Here is an 18808-nt window from a genome sequence, read left to right as displayed (position 1 = left end):
CTGGCCTACGAAAGCTCATCATCTAATAAACCATCTTGTTAGTCTTTAAAGTGCTACATTGTCCTGCATTTTGCTTCAGCTACCCCAGACTAACACGACTACATTTCTATCAAGAATGATTAAAGGTTTAGAGAACATGACCTATGAAGCCAGGCTTCATGAACTGGGCTTGTTTAGTTTGAAAAAAAGAAGATTAAGGGGGGACATGATAGCGGTTTTCAAATATCTAAAAGGGTGTCACAACGAGGAAGGAGAAAATTTGTTCCTCTTGGTTACTGAGGACAGGACAAGGAGTAATGGGCTTAAAGTGCAGCAGGGGAGGTTTAGATTGGACATTAGGAAAAAATTTCTAACTGTCAGGGTGGTCAAATATTGGAATAAATTGCCAAGGGAGGTGGTGGAATCTCCCTCTCTGGAGATATTTAAGAACAGGTTAGATAGACATCTGCCAGGGATGGTGTAGACGGAGCTTGGTCCTGCCTTGAGGGCGGGGGGCTGGACTCGATGACCTCTCGAGGTCCCTTCCAGTCCTATTATTCTATGATTCTATGAAGGAGATGATGCTACTATGACTTGGGCATTTAATAATCACCCATTAATCATGCCAAACATAATGACTTTCAGGGTTGGAGGTGAACCATTCAAGCACACGTGCTGTTGATGATCTTTTAAAAGAAGTCACACCACTGAACTGGTGGAAGTCACTATCTAAGCACTTGGAACCAGAGCCTGATGAAGTGCTACAACCGCTTCTGACAACACTAGCCTTTTCTGCAGGTATAGAAAGAATATTTTGTTTATTTGGACCAGTGTTTCCCAAATGGTGCTCAGCGGAACTCTGGGGTTCTGCGAAGCGAACGTAAGGGTTCCACGAGAACCCGAACGCTCCCCTCCCCCCACCCATAAAGAGACAGAGGAGCCCGGCGCGCAAAGATGCTGGCTCCTTCCCCGCTCCCCTTTCAGACATCTCCCGCGTCCCCCGCTGCCGCTCTGCTTTTACCACCGGACGTAGCAGCAGCAACAGCTGCTTGTCCCGCTTCTGCCCGATCAACCCAAGATCCTTCTCCCGCGTCCCCCGCTGCCGCTCTGCTTTCACCACCGGACCTAGCAGCAGCAACAGCTGCTTGTCCCGCTTCTGCCCGATCAACCCAAGATCCCTCTCCCGCATCCCCCGCTGCCACTCTGCTTTTCCGGTGGTAAAAGCAGAGCGGCAGCGGGGGACGCAGGAGAGGGATCTTGGGTTGATCGGGCAGAAGCGGGACAAGCAGCTGTTGCTGCTGCTAGGTCCGGTGGTAAAAGCAGAGCGGCAGCGGGGGACGTGGGAGAGGGATCTTGGGTTGATCGGGCAGAAGTGGGACAAGCAGCTGTTGCTGCTGCTAGGTTCCTTGGTAAAGGCAGCATGTGTGTGTGTGGGGGGGGGGGAGTACTATCAGTGAGTGGAACACTGGAACTCCTACTCACTGTGAGGATCGGAACAAATCCCCATACACACTGTGAGGACACGTGGCTCCTGTGTGTGACTTTAAGTTTAAGAATTCAATCTAATATCAAAATTCCCCATGGATCGTTGGTTAAAAGAAGGAACTTTAAAGAGAAAAGTGAGTACTTCAAACTCCAATATTTTTACTGAAACCAGCAAGGAAAATACTGAGGCAGCTCAAGTTAATTATGAAAAATTTCAGCTGACTAATAAGAAACGCAGGTATTGTGAGGACTATTTGGCATTTGGATTCACAAGCAATGGAAATGAAGATGCACCAGGTGCCCAATGTGTAGTGTGCAACAAAATATTATCTAATAGTTGTTTAGTACCTGCTAAATTGCGAAGACATTTTGAAACAAATCATCCAGAATACAAAAATAAAGACATTAGTTATTTTAAGCAAAAGCTTGAATCGCTTGAAAAAAGTAAACTCTTCATGTCAAAAATTGCCAAATCTGATAATGAAAATGCAATAGAGGCATCTTACAAAGTAAGCTATCGTATATCGCTCACCGAAGAAGCACACACTATTGGGGAATCACTCATAAAACCATGTGCAAAAGATATTGTGATGTGTATGTTGGATCAGGAGTCTAGTAAAAAAGTTGAGGCTGTGCCACTATCAAACAATACTGTCACACGTCGTATTCACGATCTTGCTGCTGACATCGAGAAGGAGCTTATTTTTTGGCTACATTTATGTGATGCATATGCATTACAATTAGACGAGTCCACTGACGTTGCAGGTCTTGCAGTTCTGCTTGTATTTGTCCGTTATGATTTTAATAGTTCTATTGAAGAAGACTTACTTTTATGTGAATTTTTGCAAACCAATACAACTGGTGAGAATATATTCAATTGTATGAATAACTTTATGAAAACACATCAAATAAGCTGAGAAAAATGTGTTGATGTGTGCAGTGATGGTGCCAAAGCAATGGTAGGAACAGTGGCTGGCGCTGTAACACGAATAAAAAATGTAGCACCAAATTGCACCAGCAGTCACGGCATTCTCCACAGACACACTCTGGTAGTTAAGAATATTTCTCCCTCTCTTAAAAATGTGTTGGACGAAGCAGTACAGATTATTAATTATATAAAAACTCGACCATTACAATCAAGACTGTTCAAAATTATGTGTGAAGATATGGGTAGTCAGCACACAGCCCTGCTTCTACATACAGAAGTCAGGTGGATATCACGAGGAAAAGTGCTGGTAAGATTATTTGAATTGCGTCATGAGCTCTCCGCAAATCTGATGGATCACAAATTCCAACTGTCTGATCGTTTAACAGACTTTTTGTGGTTATCTAGAGTTGCATATCTTGCAGACATCTTTACAAAACTAAATGAAGTAAATCTGTCGCTGCAAGGAAAGAATGTAAATATGTTTAATGCGAAAGACAAAATTTTGTCATTGTCACAGAAGCTACAGTTTTGGATCTCATCTGTAGGACGAAATGATTTGGATTGTTTACCAACTCTGAATGATTTCCTTGAAGAAAATGGATACAAACTTGATGAAGATATTCACAGCGACATTACAGATCATCTCCGCGATTTATACATGAACATCAAGTATTTTCCAAACATCAATGACAACAATAACTGGATTCGAAATCCATTAAGTTTAACAGAAAAGCCAGTCAGTTTTTCTACACAAGATTATGAAAACCTAATTGAAATCGCTTCAGATGGCCAATTAATACAAAAATTTAAAGAAGTTTCTCTGATTACATTTTGGAGTGACTTATGTCAAAGTCAAGAATATTCATCTTTATCAAGATGCGCAATTCGTCAGCTGTTACCCTTTGCCAGTACATACTTGTGCGAAACTGGGTTCTCAAACTATGCAGCAATGAAAACGAAATACAGAAATCGACTGAATGCTGCGCCAGATAAGCGAATCCAACTTTCTCCAACGATCTCATGACCGTATTTAGCATCTTATTACTACCAATTGTGGTGTACTGGCAGTCTGTGTGTGTTTGGGTGTGGTTTTTTTTCTTTTTTGCTCGACAAACTTAATCCCTGGCTAGGGGATTCCTTGAAATTTTTCTGAGTTTGAAAGGGTCAAATAAAATTGGGAAACACTGATTTGGACTAATACATTCAAAGTCGAGAATTCAATTACAAGCTGAAAATCCAATAAAACTTGTCTTGTCCTCTCCAGTCTAAGAATAAAAAATGAGGAGGAAAGGGATGTGATCCACTAGTTTTAAACATTGGAAGGACAGCATAAGTGACATAATAGACTGTCTCATTTTCAAGAGAGTTAAGTCAGGTCTACACTATAAACTTATACTGGTACAATTACATTGCTCGGGGAAGTGTAAAATCCACACCCCTGAAACACACAATTATACCAATCTAACCCACGGGTAGACAGCACAATATTAGTGGGTGAAATTCTCCTATCAACATACTAATGGCCTATCAAGGAGGTAGATTAGCTATGCCCAGAGGGGCTGACAGGATTGCCGGGCCCCTGAGCAATATGGGATCAGGGAGCAGCTCCATGGTCCTGAAAGGGGAGTGTCCTTGGGTGGAAGGAGTGGGGGAGGGGCAGCTATCCCTCAGTGCCATCTGAACCACACTGGACATGCCCCTGCTGATCATCTGAGCCACCCAGAACATATGGTGTGGGACTCTGGAGTGCACTGTCTGGCAGTCTGGTAGCAATTTAAAGGGCCCACAGTAGCAGCAGTGGTAGCTGGAAGTCCCAAGCCCTTTAAAACCACTGGGCCCCAGGGGAATTTTTCCCCTTTGTCCAATTCCCTCCTCTCCCCCATCAGCAGGCCTGACTGCCAATGGGAGAGCTTCTCCCACTGGTGTAGTAGCATCTTCACTGAAGCATAACAGTGGCAGCACTACAATGTTTTAAGTGTAGACCTGCCTTTATGCAAGTAGAAACACAAGCTCCAGTCATTTTCATTTGTACATATTTGAAAAATTGACCAGGTTGGGATGAAATAATATATTAGTTTTCTGACGATTTATAAACTCACTGTTTAAGAAATCATTTAGTTGTAAATGTGAAATATTTTTATAATTGAAATGTATGTATCTAAAAACATTTAAAGCATTAAAAAATTATATATGCTGCCTTGTGTTCAATTCAATTCCAGTTCCCATGTTAATGCAGCTTGACACAATTCATAATGGAAAACAATTAATAATCTAATAAATAAGCAATATGTCATTCACTATTTTCAAACATATTAAAACGTCCAATTAATAATAATCTTAAAAATAAGATATATAACATGTTAAATAGGAAATGTATATAGTTATAGTGGACCTTCCTATCTAGCAAATCTAATATAAAAGGCGCTAATGGTAAAGCAACATGTTTTAATAATTATATCAACCAATAAGAAAGCAACTTTCTTTAGAAAATAAATCAAGTATAAATGAAAAAGATTATTAGAATTGCTGATTAATAGCAAAAATTTTCATTTGGTGATTTAAATAGTTTGGATTTAAATCAGTTCATAGACTACTACTGTTTGTGGAATCATCAATGCAACTCCTTAATCTGCTGGAGGGTTCACTGATCAGCAACTGTATCAATTTTAGATCTTGTGAAAAGCAGAAGAAAAGTTCTCAAGTAATGCATGATATGCACATATTACCCTAAGAGCACATTTTTATGAGATATATATTTTTGTTAGAGATAATTTCTTCTCCCCATGTTTGTTTTCAGAATAAATATGCATAACAATCCAATACCCACACCAGTAAACAGAGCTTAGTAATTCAAATTATGCTCAAAGTTTTTTTTCATAAATCAAACGTAAAATCTACAGTATTTTTGCCAGACAGTGAAATTCTACTTTGTAAGCACATAAGCCATATCTTTAGTATATCAGTAGTTTAAGGCAATCTAGAAGATTTGTACTTATCACCATTTGGAACAGGATTGTTACACTCCATGATTGACAGTAGAATTAAAAGATTTCTAGCTGCTGTATAGTGTTAGAAATGTTAATGACCTTGATAAGTCTTTTTTCAATAATCAGGTTGTGTTACAAACGTGGAAGGCTATAAAAACTGCTTTATAAGTCATCTATATAAATAATAAAATGCAACACCCCTGTGCCAAGAGCACGTTTAGTATTTCAACGAATATAGACCAAACAAACTGCAAGAAATATATTTGCTGAGCCTTTTAAATAACTTTTTCTGGCTTTCCATAGAAAAATGTAGCAAACCCTACTTCCAATAGACTAGCAGGATTTTTTGAAACACATTTAGAAATTCTGGGTGAACTCAAATCCTCACTTGGCCAAGTCCTCAGCTGGTGTAAAGCTGATACACTTCAATGCATCCAAGTTGATTTACACCAGCTGAAGATCTGTCCCAAAGTAATTTGGGAAGAAAAATAGGGATACGATTGCCATAGGTAAGTTCTGATAAAAACTAAATCTTTATTTGTTGTTTTTTGAGGGGAAACAATTCATTTCACTTTACATTAGTTTTGTATGCCTTGGCACCATTTGGTTGAATCCAGAGGCACAAAAATACTTTGAGAAAAGCAGTCCTTGCTATGCTATATTCCCTGCTGCTTGTAATCAGTCAAAAGCATGAATTACTAGAAATCTTGCAAAAAAAACTGCAAACAAGATTTCAGAGAAAGAGTTTATGTATCACTAAATGAAAACTAGTTTTATTCTTCAAGGAACTGACAGGTACTATATTTAAAACACTGTTTTCCCCACTTCATTGAGAAAAATATGGGAGAAATAACTCGGGTACAATATGTTGTACTGTGAAATACACAAGGAAAAAGACAAGAAAATGAAAAGGAAATGAAGAAAAAGGTTAGGGAAGAGAAACAGTGTCATCAAGAGATAAAGATGAATGTAAAATAATTAAGAGGAATGTTTGTGAACTGTGTTCTTCCACATATGAATAAGAGTTAGGGGGCTTCTTACTAATTGAATTTATTCAAAATAGAACCAATATAAGTCAGGAACCAATTCCAGAAAGTATTGAAATAGGTATCTGCATATTTGATATTTTATAGGAAATTTCTGTTTGGCTATTGTAATAAACACATTCATATTAACTTCATTTTGGATCATCAAGACAGAAATCCTCCCCTCCTTTTTTCTCATCAATGTAAAAAGTATTGCTTTTATTCTGAGTTAATAGCAACCATGAAAATTAAAAAAAAAAAAAATTAAGGGATTTCAGAAAAAGTTATAGAGTCACCACTTTTTTAAAACAAACATTTCAAACTCAGCATACTTTTGTCTAAGTGCCTGTGCCATCTTCTTGTAGCCCTGGTAAAAATTATATCATTATTCTTACCCATCCCCCTGCTCCAATAAGTCTTCATTAGCCTGATGTTAAATACTAACTGATCCACTGTAGCATAGATGCTGGGAAGAGAGATACTGGAACAAGTAAATGCGAGCAGAAAAATTTCAGAGAGTCCCCCATAATTAACTATCAGCATATTGCTATGCACTCTTCTCTATTAGCTAAAATATGGCAAAATCACAGAATCATTGCACTTATTACTCACAAAATCAGAATGCAACAAAACACACACAAAAGACATTTCCTGACACATGTTTGCACCACCTGCTTCAGAAAAGAGGACAGACATTTAACTAAGATACCAGTCTGTGGGCATTTTTTGATACCTTCATTATTTTGATGTTTTTAAATATTGTGAAATTGGACCAAGCTACACAATTTTTTTTAGCAGACTAAGAACTTTTATTTAATTGGTCATTGCACACATCTCTTAACATTATACATTCCAAATCTGACTAACTTAGGGTAAAAAGCAAACTATAGGATCACAAAATGACAAAGTCATTGTGAGACTAAAAGATGCTGGAATTCCTTCTACACACTTTCCCTGACATTGCCAAACAATAAAATGCAAGGGTCAGTGGTACTGAAACAAGTAAAGGCAGTTCCACTCTTTTGCACTTATGAAAGCAAGTGACCCTAGCTTATTCTTCCAGTCTTAGGCACTTTTTGTTCTTAATATCCAGATGCGGCAGCTATTTTTTAAAAGAAATGACTGTGGACACCTTCTTCACATTTTCCTTTTCTTCAGCATTTTCACTTCATAAAGCTGCAGTCAATGTGTTTTGTGTGTGGTGAGAAGGGAATGACACATTCAGCGGTGGTCTTAGCCAAAGCCTACATTGGTGGTTCAAGTAGTCTCAAGATTAGCTCTTTGTATGTGATGAAAGGATATGAAAAGTCAGTTATTTAAGCTCAGTCAAGCTGTTGATTTTGGGGAGGAAAAAGGTTTTGCAATTCAGTTTTCCTCAATAAATCACTGCCCTTTACCAAGGGCAGCTGCTGATAGTTCACATGTTCACAATGTTCCCCAGAAACAAAACAAATCTTAAGGGTTTTTTAAAAAAATCCAGCACAGGGTAAAATCAAAATGAGTGGGAAATAGTGCTTTTAAATTATCTTTTTTAAATACACTGGAAACTAAACCAGAAATTCATTTATCTAAATATAAATCATAGAGGATTTACATTTTGTTATCAATAGCGCAACAACTAAGACATCTATATTATGCTGATTTTAAATAGCGGCTATCAAAGAAAAAAGGGAACATAAAAAGAAAAAGAAGAGAAAGAGCATGAAAAGGTGAAGTTATTGGAAATGGAAGAATCCATTGAACTTTATGAAGATGAGCACAATGTCCAACATTTTCAAGTGGCTACTAATTTTGGGAGACCAACTTGAGACACTTGAAAGGCTCCCACAAGATCCCCTAAAATTAATGAGATTTGGGCTCTTGGGATCTGTATAAATAAGTCCCTAACGTGTCTCTAGTTGGACATACAGAAATCGAATAATAATAAATCAGCCACTTTTGGATAATATGGGCTATTGTTTTTAAAATGTTATTTAATATAATGATGTTTTTATACCTTACATTTCTAATTAAATCACAAGTACTGTTAAATGATGCATATGATAACATTCCACCCTGGATTCTTTCTCCCAATTAAAAAAAGCCAATATATATATATACTTTTATGTTAAATTGGATATAGATGTGGTATTTTAAGCAAAGTGTATTTAACTGATAAATCTGTCAATGAACTCCACATAGCCGGAACTTTGTGCCCCTGCCATGCTAGAGGCAGAGTCAGGAAATTTTGGCTAAGAGATTAAGTGAGTTTAACAGGGATTTTCAAAAGAATCTAGAGGAGCTGAATGCCCAAATCCCATTCACTTTTAACAGAAGTTGGGCAGTGAACATCCTTAAGCCCATCTGTTTAAATATGATCAGTTTTATTATTACTAAAGGAAGGAAATTCATGATTATTATTTATATTCCGGTAGCACCTTTAGACCCCTATCAGGATAAAAGTCTCACTGTGCCAGATACAGTCAAGGTATAAAGTAAAATATTCAGATGCACATAAGAAGTATTTAAATGAAAAAAAAAGTGTGTTAACTAACTCAGAATAAAATACCAATGAAGACATTGCTAGAGCCCTTGTAGCCTGATATAAAGAGTCCCAATTTTCTCTTGAGGGTTGACAAATTCTCGTCCCAAGAAGAGGCCCAGTTAATTATTATTACAATTATTCTGTGGTTGGAACCCTCATCTGTACAGGTGCAACATTCAAGCTATAGGAACTCCTTTATATTTACAAATAATTTATTTACACATTTAGTAAAGTTACACACAAAACTAATTCAGCAAGGCAGAAAGAGACAATACATTTGGGAAGCCATACTTACACATCTCGTGCAGAATAACTTGAAATGTAAGTCACTCTCTTCCTCGTTACTGTCACCTTCTCATCTTCACCAGTGGCCATCATTCTGGCCTCTCCCAAGGTCTACATCTCTATCTTTGCTGCCCTAGGATGCCACTTTTATAATATGTTACACTAACATTAATATGTCTAATGCATATTCAAAAGGGGTTTTTCCCTCTTCTTGATTTGTATTTCCTCTCCTTACCAATGCTAAGGTGACCTTTTTCTATAAATTACTAATATATGATTTCATCCCATTATTATATACATCAGTTCAATGCCATGTAGGGTTGCCAGATGGTTTCAACAAAAATACCGGACACACTTGACATTACATCACAATCTACATTACATCTTGTTTAGAAAATACTGGACATTTATATTTTCTCATTTATATTTTCTCAATTTGTTTCCTGAACAGAAAGCTCAAATACTGGACTGTCCAGTTCAAAACCGGACACCTGGCAACCCTAATGCCATGGCACATTTGTAGTCAGATGTTCCATCCAGAACCTTCCAGAAGCTGTTGTCAGCTCATGTTTTGTGATTAGCTGATACCATATGGATAAATTACATTCTATTTACAGTTTGTCATAACTTGTGGTTTACTTAAGTTTACCTGTGCCTCAAGCCTCATGTTAACAGCTAAAGCCAACGTCTTACAGGACACAAGCATGTAGATTCCTTGCATTACTGCCAATATGATATTATACAAAGCAGTGAATATAACAAAGGTAAACTGGCCCAATGGGCTATGAACACATATGAACACAGATATCCACACATTTGCTGATTCTAGGATATGAAATCTGTATCTACACCCACATCCGTATTCGCAAAAACAAGCCATGGATATGCGCATCCACATCCGCGGATGCAGATACCCTCAGATTTGCAGGGCTCTAGATAACACAGCCCAGCTTTTAATCAGGTTAACATTCAAATGCAACCCCCGACTCCCATACAGGCTTTACTTGAGCTTCAAACCCAAGATAATAGTGAAGTTTTCATGCCCACACTGCTATTTTAACCTGTTAGCTAACCTCAGTTAAAAACTATTCATTTACTGTATTTACAGTGTAACTGTACCCTAGTAATTTTAGGTGTTTAAATCCCATTGAAAGGCAATAAGAATCAGTCAATTAAGTCACCAATGCACTTCTGAATTTTTTATCCAGGTTTCCTACATTGAAGAACTTAGAACTTAGCTAAAAACAAAATGTCCCAAAATGAGTATAACCAATGGAAGGAAAAGAAGGGAAAGGAAGAATGAGGAAAAGAGTTATAAGGTTACTGACTAACAGAATATATGGGCTTACATCAACCAAACATTACTACCTTCATTTTGCTTTTCAAGGTATTTCCAGTCATGTATTAGTTTCAGTCACTAACTTTCAAAAAAATCAGGTAGAAATCTAATAAACATAATTGTAAATGTAAATGATCAGTTATGAATTTAATAAATACAGCACAAATTCTCTAAGAGATGAGCTGGCATGAAAATTTATGCCCACACAAAGCCCATCAGAGGCATAAGGGGCCCACAGCAGTGCACCTATTTATAGGATAAAGGCCTTGAACACTAGTAGCCTGATCCAGAGCACACTGAAGTCAATGAAAAAAAAAATTCCCATTTACTTTAGTGAACTTTGATGAATCAGGCTGTAAATATACAATTCAGAAGAAAGTCAGTTAAGTATAATAATTTACTGTCTGTCTGCACACTCTGCTCCATTTGATATCAATGTAACAGCATATATCCTTAAAAGTGTGCTCTTACAGATCATTCTAATTTTTATTTATAAGATGATGGAAGCAATTATCTGAGCTAACAATCTTTCCTATAGGCTGTTAAAAAATTATGAAGTAGTAAGCAAAAAATGATTTCTTTATTCTGTAAGACCAAATCTTTTTTGTATCCCTTCATGATGAAGTTAAACAGATCTTTTCACCAAACATGCAGAATTTATACACTCTGCTGCCCTTTAATTCTCACATATTGAACTGTGAGGTGCAGACTTTGGGTGTGCTTTAAAATCCACACTTTTGAAAATCATGGTCAGATGGAACCCAAATACAATACAACTTATTTAAACATTTTTGTGTTTGTTGTTTGTTCCCCACCCCATTTCATTTTTTCCCTAAGAATTCTTTCATAAGTGTCCAGAACATTTCTAATCTTTTAAAAATAAAGTTTCTTTCTGATTTAGCCAATGACAGACAAAATAAATGTGTGGGGATTATGTTGCTGTTTTTTTTTGTTTGTTTGTTTAGTTGGTTGGTTGGTTTTAGGAATTATTTTTCAACCAGTATAGCTGTGTATATTAATCATGCTCATCAGGACTGAAGAGCAGTGTGTAAATTTTATTGGGGGGGGGGGGTCTATGGAAATATGGGGAATTTTTAGTATTCTCTTAAAATCTATATTCTTTTAACTGAAATTCTTCAAGCTAGTACATTTTTATTATTTATTTACAGCACTCATCATTATAGTATCAAAACTCAGCCAAGTTAGGTTTCTTTGACAGAAATGAAATATACACTTACTAATATAGTAACAAACTGGAAAGCTTCAAAACTACCCTAATGATAACTCACAAAAAGGACCATTTCTTCAATGCAAATCCTCACAAGAAAAGCTTCTACACACAAAGTAAGATGAACCAGTTACTGCATTGTTTATTAAATTTCACTTGATTCCTCTTGACAACCATTTAAACAATGAATGTTGGGAAATGTCCCTCAAAGAATCAACAACAATAGTAGGGATCAGAGCTTTTATATTTAGCTAATACTGTTCTTAAAAAGAAGAAAATATTTCTTCCTGAAGGGATTATAGAAAGTCTTATAAAAGACACCTCAAACAAAATAAGTGACAAAAGATCTTTATCATAATGGATAACAGTTATCCTCTGTAGAAATCTCTGCTTCCTTAGAGATAAATAACATAATATAACTTTGCTACTAAATTCAATATGTATTAACTAATAGGTGCTGGCAACATTCAGCAGTGGTACATTTAAACAAAGAGAGGGAATGCTTTTCTTCTCATGCTCAAAAGTTCAATAGCTAAATGTAATAAACTTGTAATAAGATTTAACTAAGTAAGGCTTCTTTTTCTTATGCCCAAAAGAACAGGAAGCTCTGAAATCTGTGTACAACAAAAATAATTTAAATAATTTCAGTAAAGACTCTGGACATATACCACTGAACAATTCTATATTAGGCATATGTCTTCAACAAAGGTTGTGTGTTTTCGTATACAGTGCAAAATTTAGAATGCCTGTCTTTCAACGACTTAAATGCCCTATTTACGAGAGATGAACTAAGTAGCTAAGCCCATGATATTTTGGATGGGAAACTTTTGCAAACTGCAGTTTTCACAATATGGATAAGAGGACTGATGATAGTCAAAAGAACAAAAACTTCACATTTATAATGAAATACTTGATCAGTTTAGTTTGTGTAAACATATACACTGAGTTTGCCCCTGTTTGCTTGTAATAGCTGAGTGCTTACCATCTAAAGTGGCAAGCACTTGAAAGATACATGTAATAATATTAATTACCTGTACTAGTCAGAAAGACATATTTTTATCTCTCAACTTCCAGAAACTCTACAATGGAACAGACTCCCCACACACAAACACTCTCAAATGGGTGACCATATGGAACATGTTAACACTAAATTGTGGACTACAATGTGGAACATCATTTCACCTTTAATTGACTGTTCACCGCTGTTCCCTTCCCCTCAGTTTCTCAACACTTCCCCTTTCATTTTATCCCCTAAATTCTTTCCAATCTCCTCTGCAAAATCCCTGTTCTCTGAGGTCTCAGAAGCTGCGGTAGCTTTGGCAGAAGCCACCAAGCTTTGTGGGGGAGAGAGGAGTTTCGTGCTTATTACAAGGGGGAGCCAATCAAATACCAGAAGCAACAGCAAAGCCATGTCGTTTCACTGTCCGCAACCTGAGCTTACCCAGACTTGTGCATAGTGAGGAGAACAGAAGCACATTATAAACAGCAGAGGAGGCTAGCAAATGAACAGTATGCAGAGCAGTCTGGGAATGCAGCAGGACACAAATGCATTGCCTAATCGAGTTGAAATGAAGCAAGATGTCTTGTCTAATAAAAGATAGCTGATAAGTCTAAAGACAGAAAAAGTTTGGATTCCATATAAAATGGCCAATATAAAAACATTCTACCAGATTGTTTACCTTTTATGCATAGAACAGATTTCTTGTATACATTGGAAATTCAAAAGCTTATTATTAAGAATTAGGTAAGCAGCAGAAAATAGTTAAAATATTTACATTTTCTAATGGAAGTCCTACAAGCAGATTTTTTAAAAAGCCCCATCTCCCTCCCAAAGGGGTCTATTGAACTGAAGTACTTCAAAAAATAAGGAAAACATTCAATCTTTAGGCCTTACGGTGTTTTCTAAAAATGTGGTTTAGCTATCAATTTCCTAAATTAGTTTTTAAGCACACTTCAAGAGTTAAGTATTAACAATGTGATAAAAGTAAGTTTTACAAACCCAAAGTACATTTAATTTCAATATGAAAATATAGGTGAAATCCCTATGGCATCATCAGGATAAAGCACTAAATAATATTACCATAGGAAGCATTTCTGAATAGGTAGACTGACGAATCCACAGATGACCTAATCAATCTTTTTCATCTCTGATTTCTGCAATTCTGCATTTTAAGTCTACATGCATTAAGAGTATTTTGGACATATAGCAGTTGTTTTCGTAAACATTTTATTTTTGCAGAATTCATGAAAATCACTAATTGGGATGCCTGTCAAATTCACCATAATGCCATGTAATCCTTTCGTGTCACTAAAATTCTTTGTGCTTACAGACATTTTTCTATTTGCAGTAGGTTCCTTCTCTTGTTCCTGTTAAGACTATTATTTTCATCTGTTATTACTAATCATCTCTTTGTAAATAGCCACACCTATTTTAATCCAAAATGGTGCAGTAAGCACTTGCTTCTTTGTGGAAGTACACACATAATTAGGTTAATCTGTGCTATCTTTCCATGTGAATTGATTGTTTCTTTACTTTGGACATATTTCATAACATAGCACTAGGCTTGCCAGACTGCTTGCAGGCAAATCTGGAATGCTTAACAAAGCATGTAGCTACTATGAACTGAAATCTTGACATGATCGTAAGCTGTATTGCCACTCCTATCTGCCAGATATTACTCATGATAGCTTTTCACTTGCACATTACATTTTGACCACACCTTTCTTTCACAAATAAGCACTTTCATTAAATTCACTCAACTAAAACTTGACAGATAGGTTACTGGGTTTTGTATCTCAGCTAAGTGTAGAGGACTTGAAATTCACAGTGCAAGGTAAAATTATCTAACAATAGCAACTATATTACCTGCATGAAGTCCAAAATTGTAAATGGAAGCAAATCATCCAGATGGCCAATGTCTTTGGAAAAACGATTTAGGATTCTCCCTAGAAAAACAGGATTCAAAAGATTTTTTTTCCTAAGACAATTATTTAAAAATTCACAAAAAATCAGAATAATATTTTTACAACACATTATGCTTTAAATTTTATAGACAATTTAATAAAAACAAGAAAATGACTGACACCTGTAGAAAAACAAAAAAGAGAACTTCTGATTAAAAAGACAAAAGGAGATTGCTAGTGCAGTATCTTGCTAAAAAGAATACAAATATTCTTTTTGAATGACTATTCCTTTAATACAGATATAAAATGTTTAATATTACAATGTGTGATCACCACCATTTCGAATGTTTCTTAACAGTCTGAAATAAGACACCTGGATAGGACCCTAAAACCTCAGTCCTGAAAACCCTGATATACATGCATAACATTGCCCACACAAATAAGCAGTTATGGGGCTACAACCTTAATATGTATATACTCAATCAATATGGGCCATAACCTGGCTGACTCTGGTCCCTGCTTGCAAGGTTCACTGATGTTTACCCTATTTGTGTGCATGTACTGCAAGGCCTAACATGGTCCTTTTTAGTAGTTCTCTGGGTTTAAACCAACTTTGATTTCACAAAAGAAAAAAGTAAAGAAATCTTAGTATACTTCAGTTCACGCTGTAGATGTCACTGAAATCAAATTTTAGATAGCTTCGTGTTGATGTGGCATGTTTTTATGTTGATGTAGCATGTTTTTTATATTTATTCAAAACCTTAACAATGCTGATCTTTATTAAAACTAATAACATTTTTAATCTGCTGTCACTGAAGCATTTATTCTCTATTTTCTTAAGTTCTACTTGAGTGAAAAAAATCCAGTCCTAGCAAGAAATCTTTAATTATAAACATTACCGTTCTGCCACCATTCGGTAGATTAGTAATGAACACAAGGTTAAACTGAGGTTTTTGAGATGAACCTCTGTTTCAGCAGAAGGAGGTGGGAGAGGATCATTCAGTTCGCAAATATAGTCTTTCCTCTTTCTCTGACACAGATTCATGGCATGTCTGGATTTACTGAGATCTCAAAGTGTACTTATAAGGTGACATCAACAAATATTATGTGGCCACACTGTGCCCAGGATCCCCATGCAGATCTCATCCCACAGAGGAAAGGACAGCTTCTTCTACAGTACTATCACTACTTATCTATACCTCACAGAATACTGTTCACAGAATTAGGACTGATATGGTGTAGTCTGGACAACAACTGGGAAACGCCACCTTGGGGTGGGATGGGATGAAGTAAGAAACACGTAACCCCTCTTTCAGCCTTGAAACAAGTACTCATAACAATTAATGGAGTCTAGCACGGTAACTTAGTCTGAGGTGCCCTTGACTCATGAGGAATCACATTGTAAGGATGAAACAAAATACAGGACTATGTAGCACTTTATGTAAGGATGGTTACTGAGGCAAGTGTTATTAGGAGGTGTCCCTATTCCTGAGAGCCATTGTAGAGGGAGAAGAGGGGCACAGAGACAGATCTTAGACACTGGGCATCCATGCAGATGGCACAGAGATCCTTCAGTTTCTGGGAACCTTCCAGATTTACAAATGAGCCCCACCAGTTGTTTCATTTCAATCCCAACAGCATCCAAATTTTTGCAGTCCATTTTCTCACAAGTTTTTATTTCAAGTGCCAAGAACAAATTCCAGAATATTCTCATTTACAATAACATCTCTTTTGGCTAAAGTTCTTTGATGCATACAGACCCATGCTAAAAGCAAGCAGGGTGAGCAATAGGAAAGATTCCTTTGGCATGACTGTCTCCTCCTCATATATCCACATAAGAAACAAACTCCTACTGAATTGTTACAGGTAATCAAGTTGCTAATTAATGCCAAAAAAAGTAATTTTAGTGATTGCCTTATAAAATTGTTATGTTTATAAAGAATGTTTCTGACATAGCAGTTAGTAGGAAAGTAGAAATTAATCAGACGTTATCAATAAAAAGTGAAAAAAAACTCTTTTCATCTGCCGAATTCACATTCAAATGTAAATCTTGTAATTCTGTAGAATGATAAGCATTAAATATGAGTAATTAAAACACTTGGTATATGAACATGACAGGACTTGAAAGCAATGAGGCTTCCTACAATACACTGTATGAAAAAAATTATTGAAATATGCGGAAGTTGGAACAACCGATTCCTAAATAGGATATTCCGGTCTATCTACAATTGTAAGATTTTAATATTTTAGAACCTTCAATAATTATTGCACAAAGTTGCTTATTGTCTATTCAGTATTTATGCACACTCTTCTTGGTAAAGCATGACTGTGATCATTAAGCTCAGGGCAATGTTTGCCTTTTAAAGGCTCATGTTTCCTTCTCCTATTACTAATTAGTAATTCTAGTGCCCATTACTGTTGTATCTGAATGCATCACAAATAAAAACAAAAAATGTCTAGTTCAGGAGAAACAAACAAAGCAATGCGCCTTCATTCCACTTTCACAAAAAGTTGATTTTACCCCCCGTGTTACTCCTCTGACTGCAGGAGATCAGAATCAAGCCTGGAGGGACCCTGTTCATAGATATAACTGCTCTGAATAGTAATAAAATCGAGGTATGACAGACCACCAGGAAGAGCAAATGCCATCATCGGGGACCAGTCACAGAGAACAGCCTGCCTCCAAATTTCAGTGCCCCCCATCCAAGGATTTGCCATTCTGATGTTCCGTAGGTGGAGACTGCTTAGTTGCAGTTTGGATGTATCAACAGTGCAGTTCGACACCCAGGCCTGGCCTGTTCAACTGACTCAGGCTCATGGGGCTGGAACGTGGGCTAACGAGCTTTTCAATTGTGATATAGATATTAAGGTTCATGCTGCAGCCCGAGAACAGTACCTCCTGCTCTGCAGGTAGGATAGTCCCAGAGGTCAGGCTGCAGTCTGAGCCCAAATGTCCACACTGCAATTGATGAGCCCCGTAACCTGAACCCCATGGACCTGAGTCAGCTGCACAAGCCTGCCATGGGTATAACTGTCTGCACTGTAGATAAACCCCACATTTCTAACTGAAACGAAAAACTGTTTTATAAGATATAATGAAAGATAATTCTACTTCTCCTTTTTAAGGATCACCTGGTTTAGCTGCTTAAGTATATGCTATTAGCTGTGCAAGAGAAGAGACCCTAGAAAGCAAACTTAGTCATTCTTGCAAGAATTCTCAACTTTTCCCAACAACATGATTACATGTTTTCTGCCAGCACAAAGTATGCGAATTTGTCCAGGGCTGCTCCCCAGATTAAAAAGGTTTTTGCACCTACTATCTGGAACTATACAGTTAGCCTATAGAAAATATTTTTTTGAAACCTTCTAGGGCCCTCATGGCTCCCTTGTGCCTCCCCAAGTCGCTTAAACAAGCTGAGTGTTTTATGGATCATTTGGACTATGGTATTCTCAGGACAATGTCACAGGATTGTCTCCATAAAATTCAACCACATTTCAGCTTGTAAAATTTTCAAACTCAGCTACTGCCTGCAACTTTAATTACTCAAACAGGAATCATAACTTCTTTACATAATATTTTAAAAGAAGCAAAATAATGAAACATATAGACATATAGTAATGAGACGGCTACACTACAGTAACAAAAAAGTCTTCTCAATAAATCAATTAAAAAATCTTTTAAAGTGTCAAGTGTTGCAAGAGTACTTGAATCTGCCATAAGAACCTGTTATTTCCAGTATGATGGAATTTCCAAATGCTTTGTGTAATTTCAGTAGCAAACTGCAGTGGAGGACGTGCTCACTCCATCAGTACCATGTATGTTATTCCATTAAATAACTTCATCAAACCACACTCTGCTCTTAGATTTCTTCTGAAGTAATTAAATATTCAATGCCAATTAATCACAGTTAAATAAGGGTCTGTCAGCAAAGTGCTATGTACACATTTAAGACTATTTAACTGTCAAATACTTGGCAGTATCTAAGTTAAACAATGATTCATTAAACCTCCCCTACTACACAATGGTTAGGCTAAACTTGAAGTGAAAGAATCGAAACTCTTTTGTTCTGCATGAAAAGGACATCAAACCTCAGAGTGTGATACTCCTTTCTTACTAACTCAGC

The 18808-nt window shown here is 36.7% G+C and overlaps 1 protein-coding gene across 1 annotated transcript in view; it reads right to left on the bottom strand.

Annotated features, from left to right (window-relative positions):
* Positions 1-18808, bottom strand: part of ABCC4 (ATP binding cassette subfamily C member 4 (PEL blood group)) — a 203069-nt gene that overhangs the window by 76363 nt on the left and 107898 nt on the right. Inside the window, exon 20 of the mRNA XM_075918815.1 lies at positions 14647-14726. Coding sequence (XP_075774930.1) covers positions 14647-14726 — 80 coding nt within the window. The remainder of the gene's footprint in view (positions 1-14646; positions 14727-18808) is intronic.

Source organism: Pelodiscus sinensis, chromosome 1 (assembly GCF_049634645.1).
Source record: "Pelodiscus sinensis isolate JC-2024 chromosome 1, ASM4963464v1, whole genome shotgun sequence".
In the NCBI taxonomy this organism is placed as follows: domain Eukaryota; kingdom Metazoa; phylum Chordata; order Testudines; family Trionychidae; genus Pelodiscus; species Pelodiscus sinensis.
This window is presented reverse-complemented; position numbering and strand designations above follow the sequence as displayed.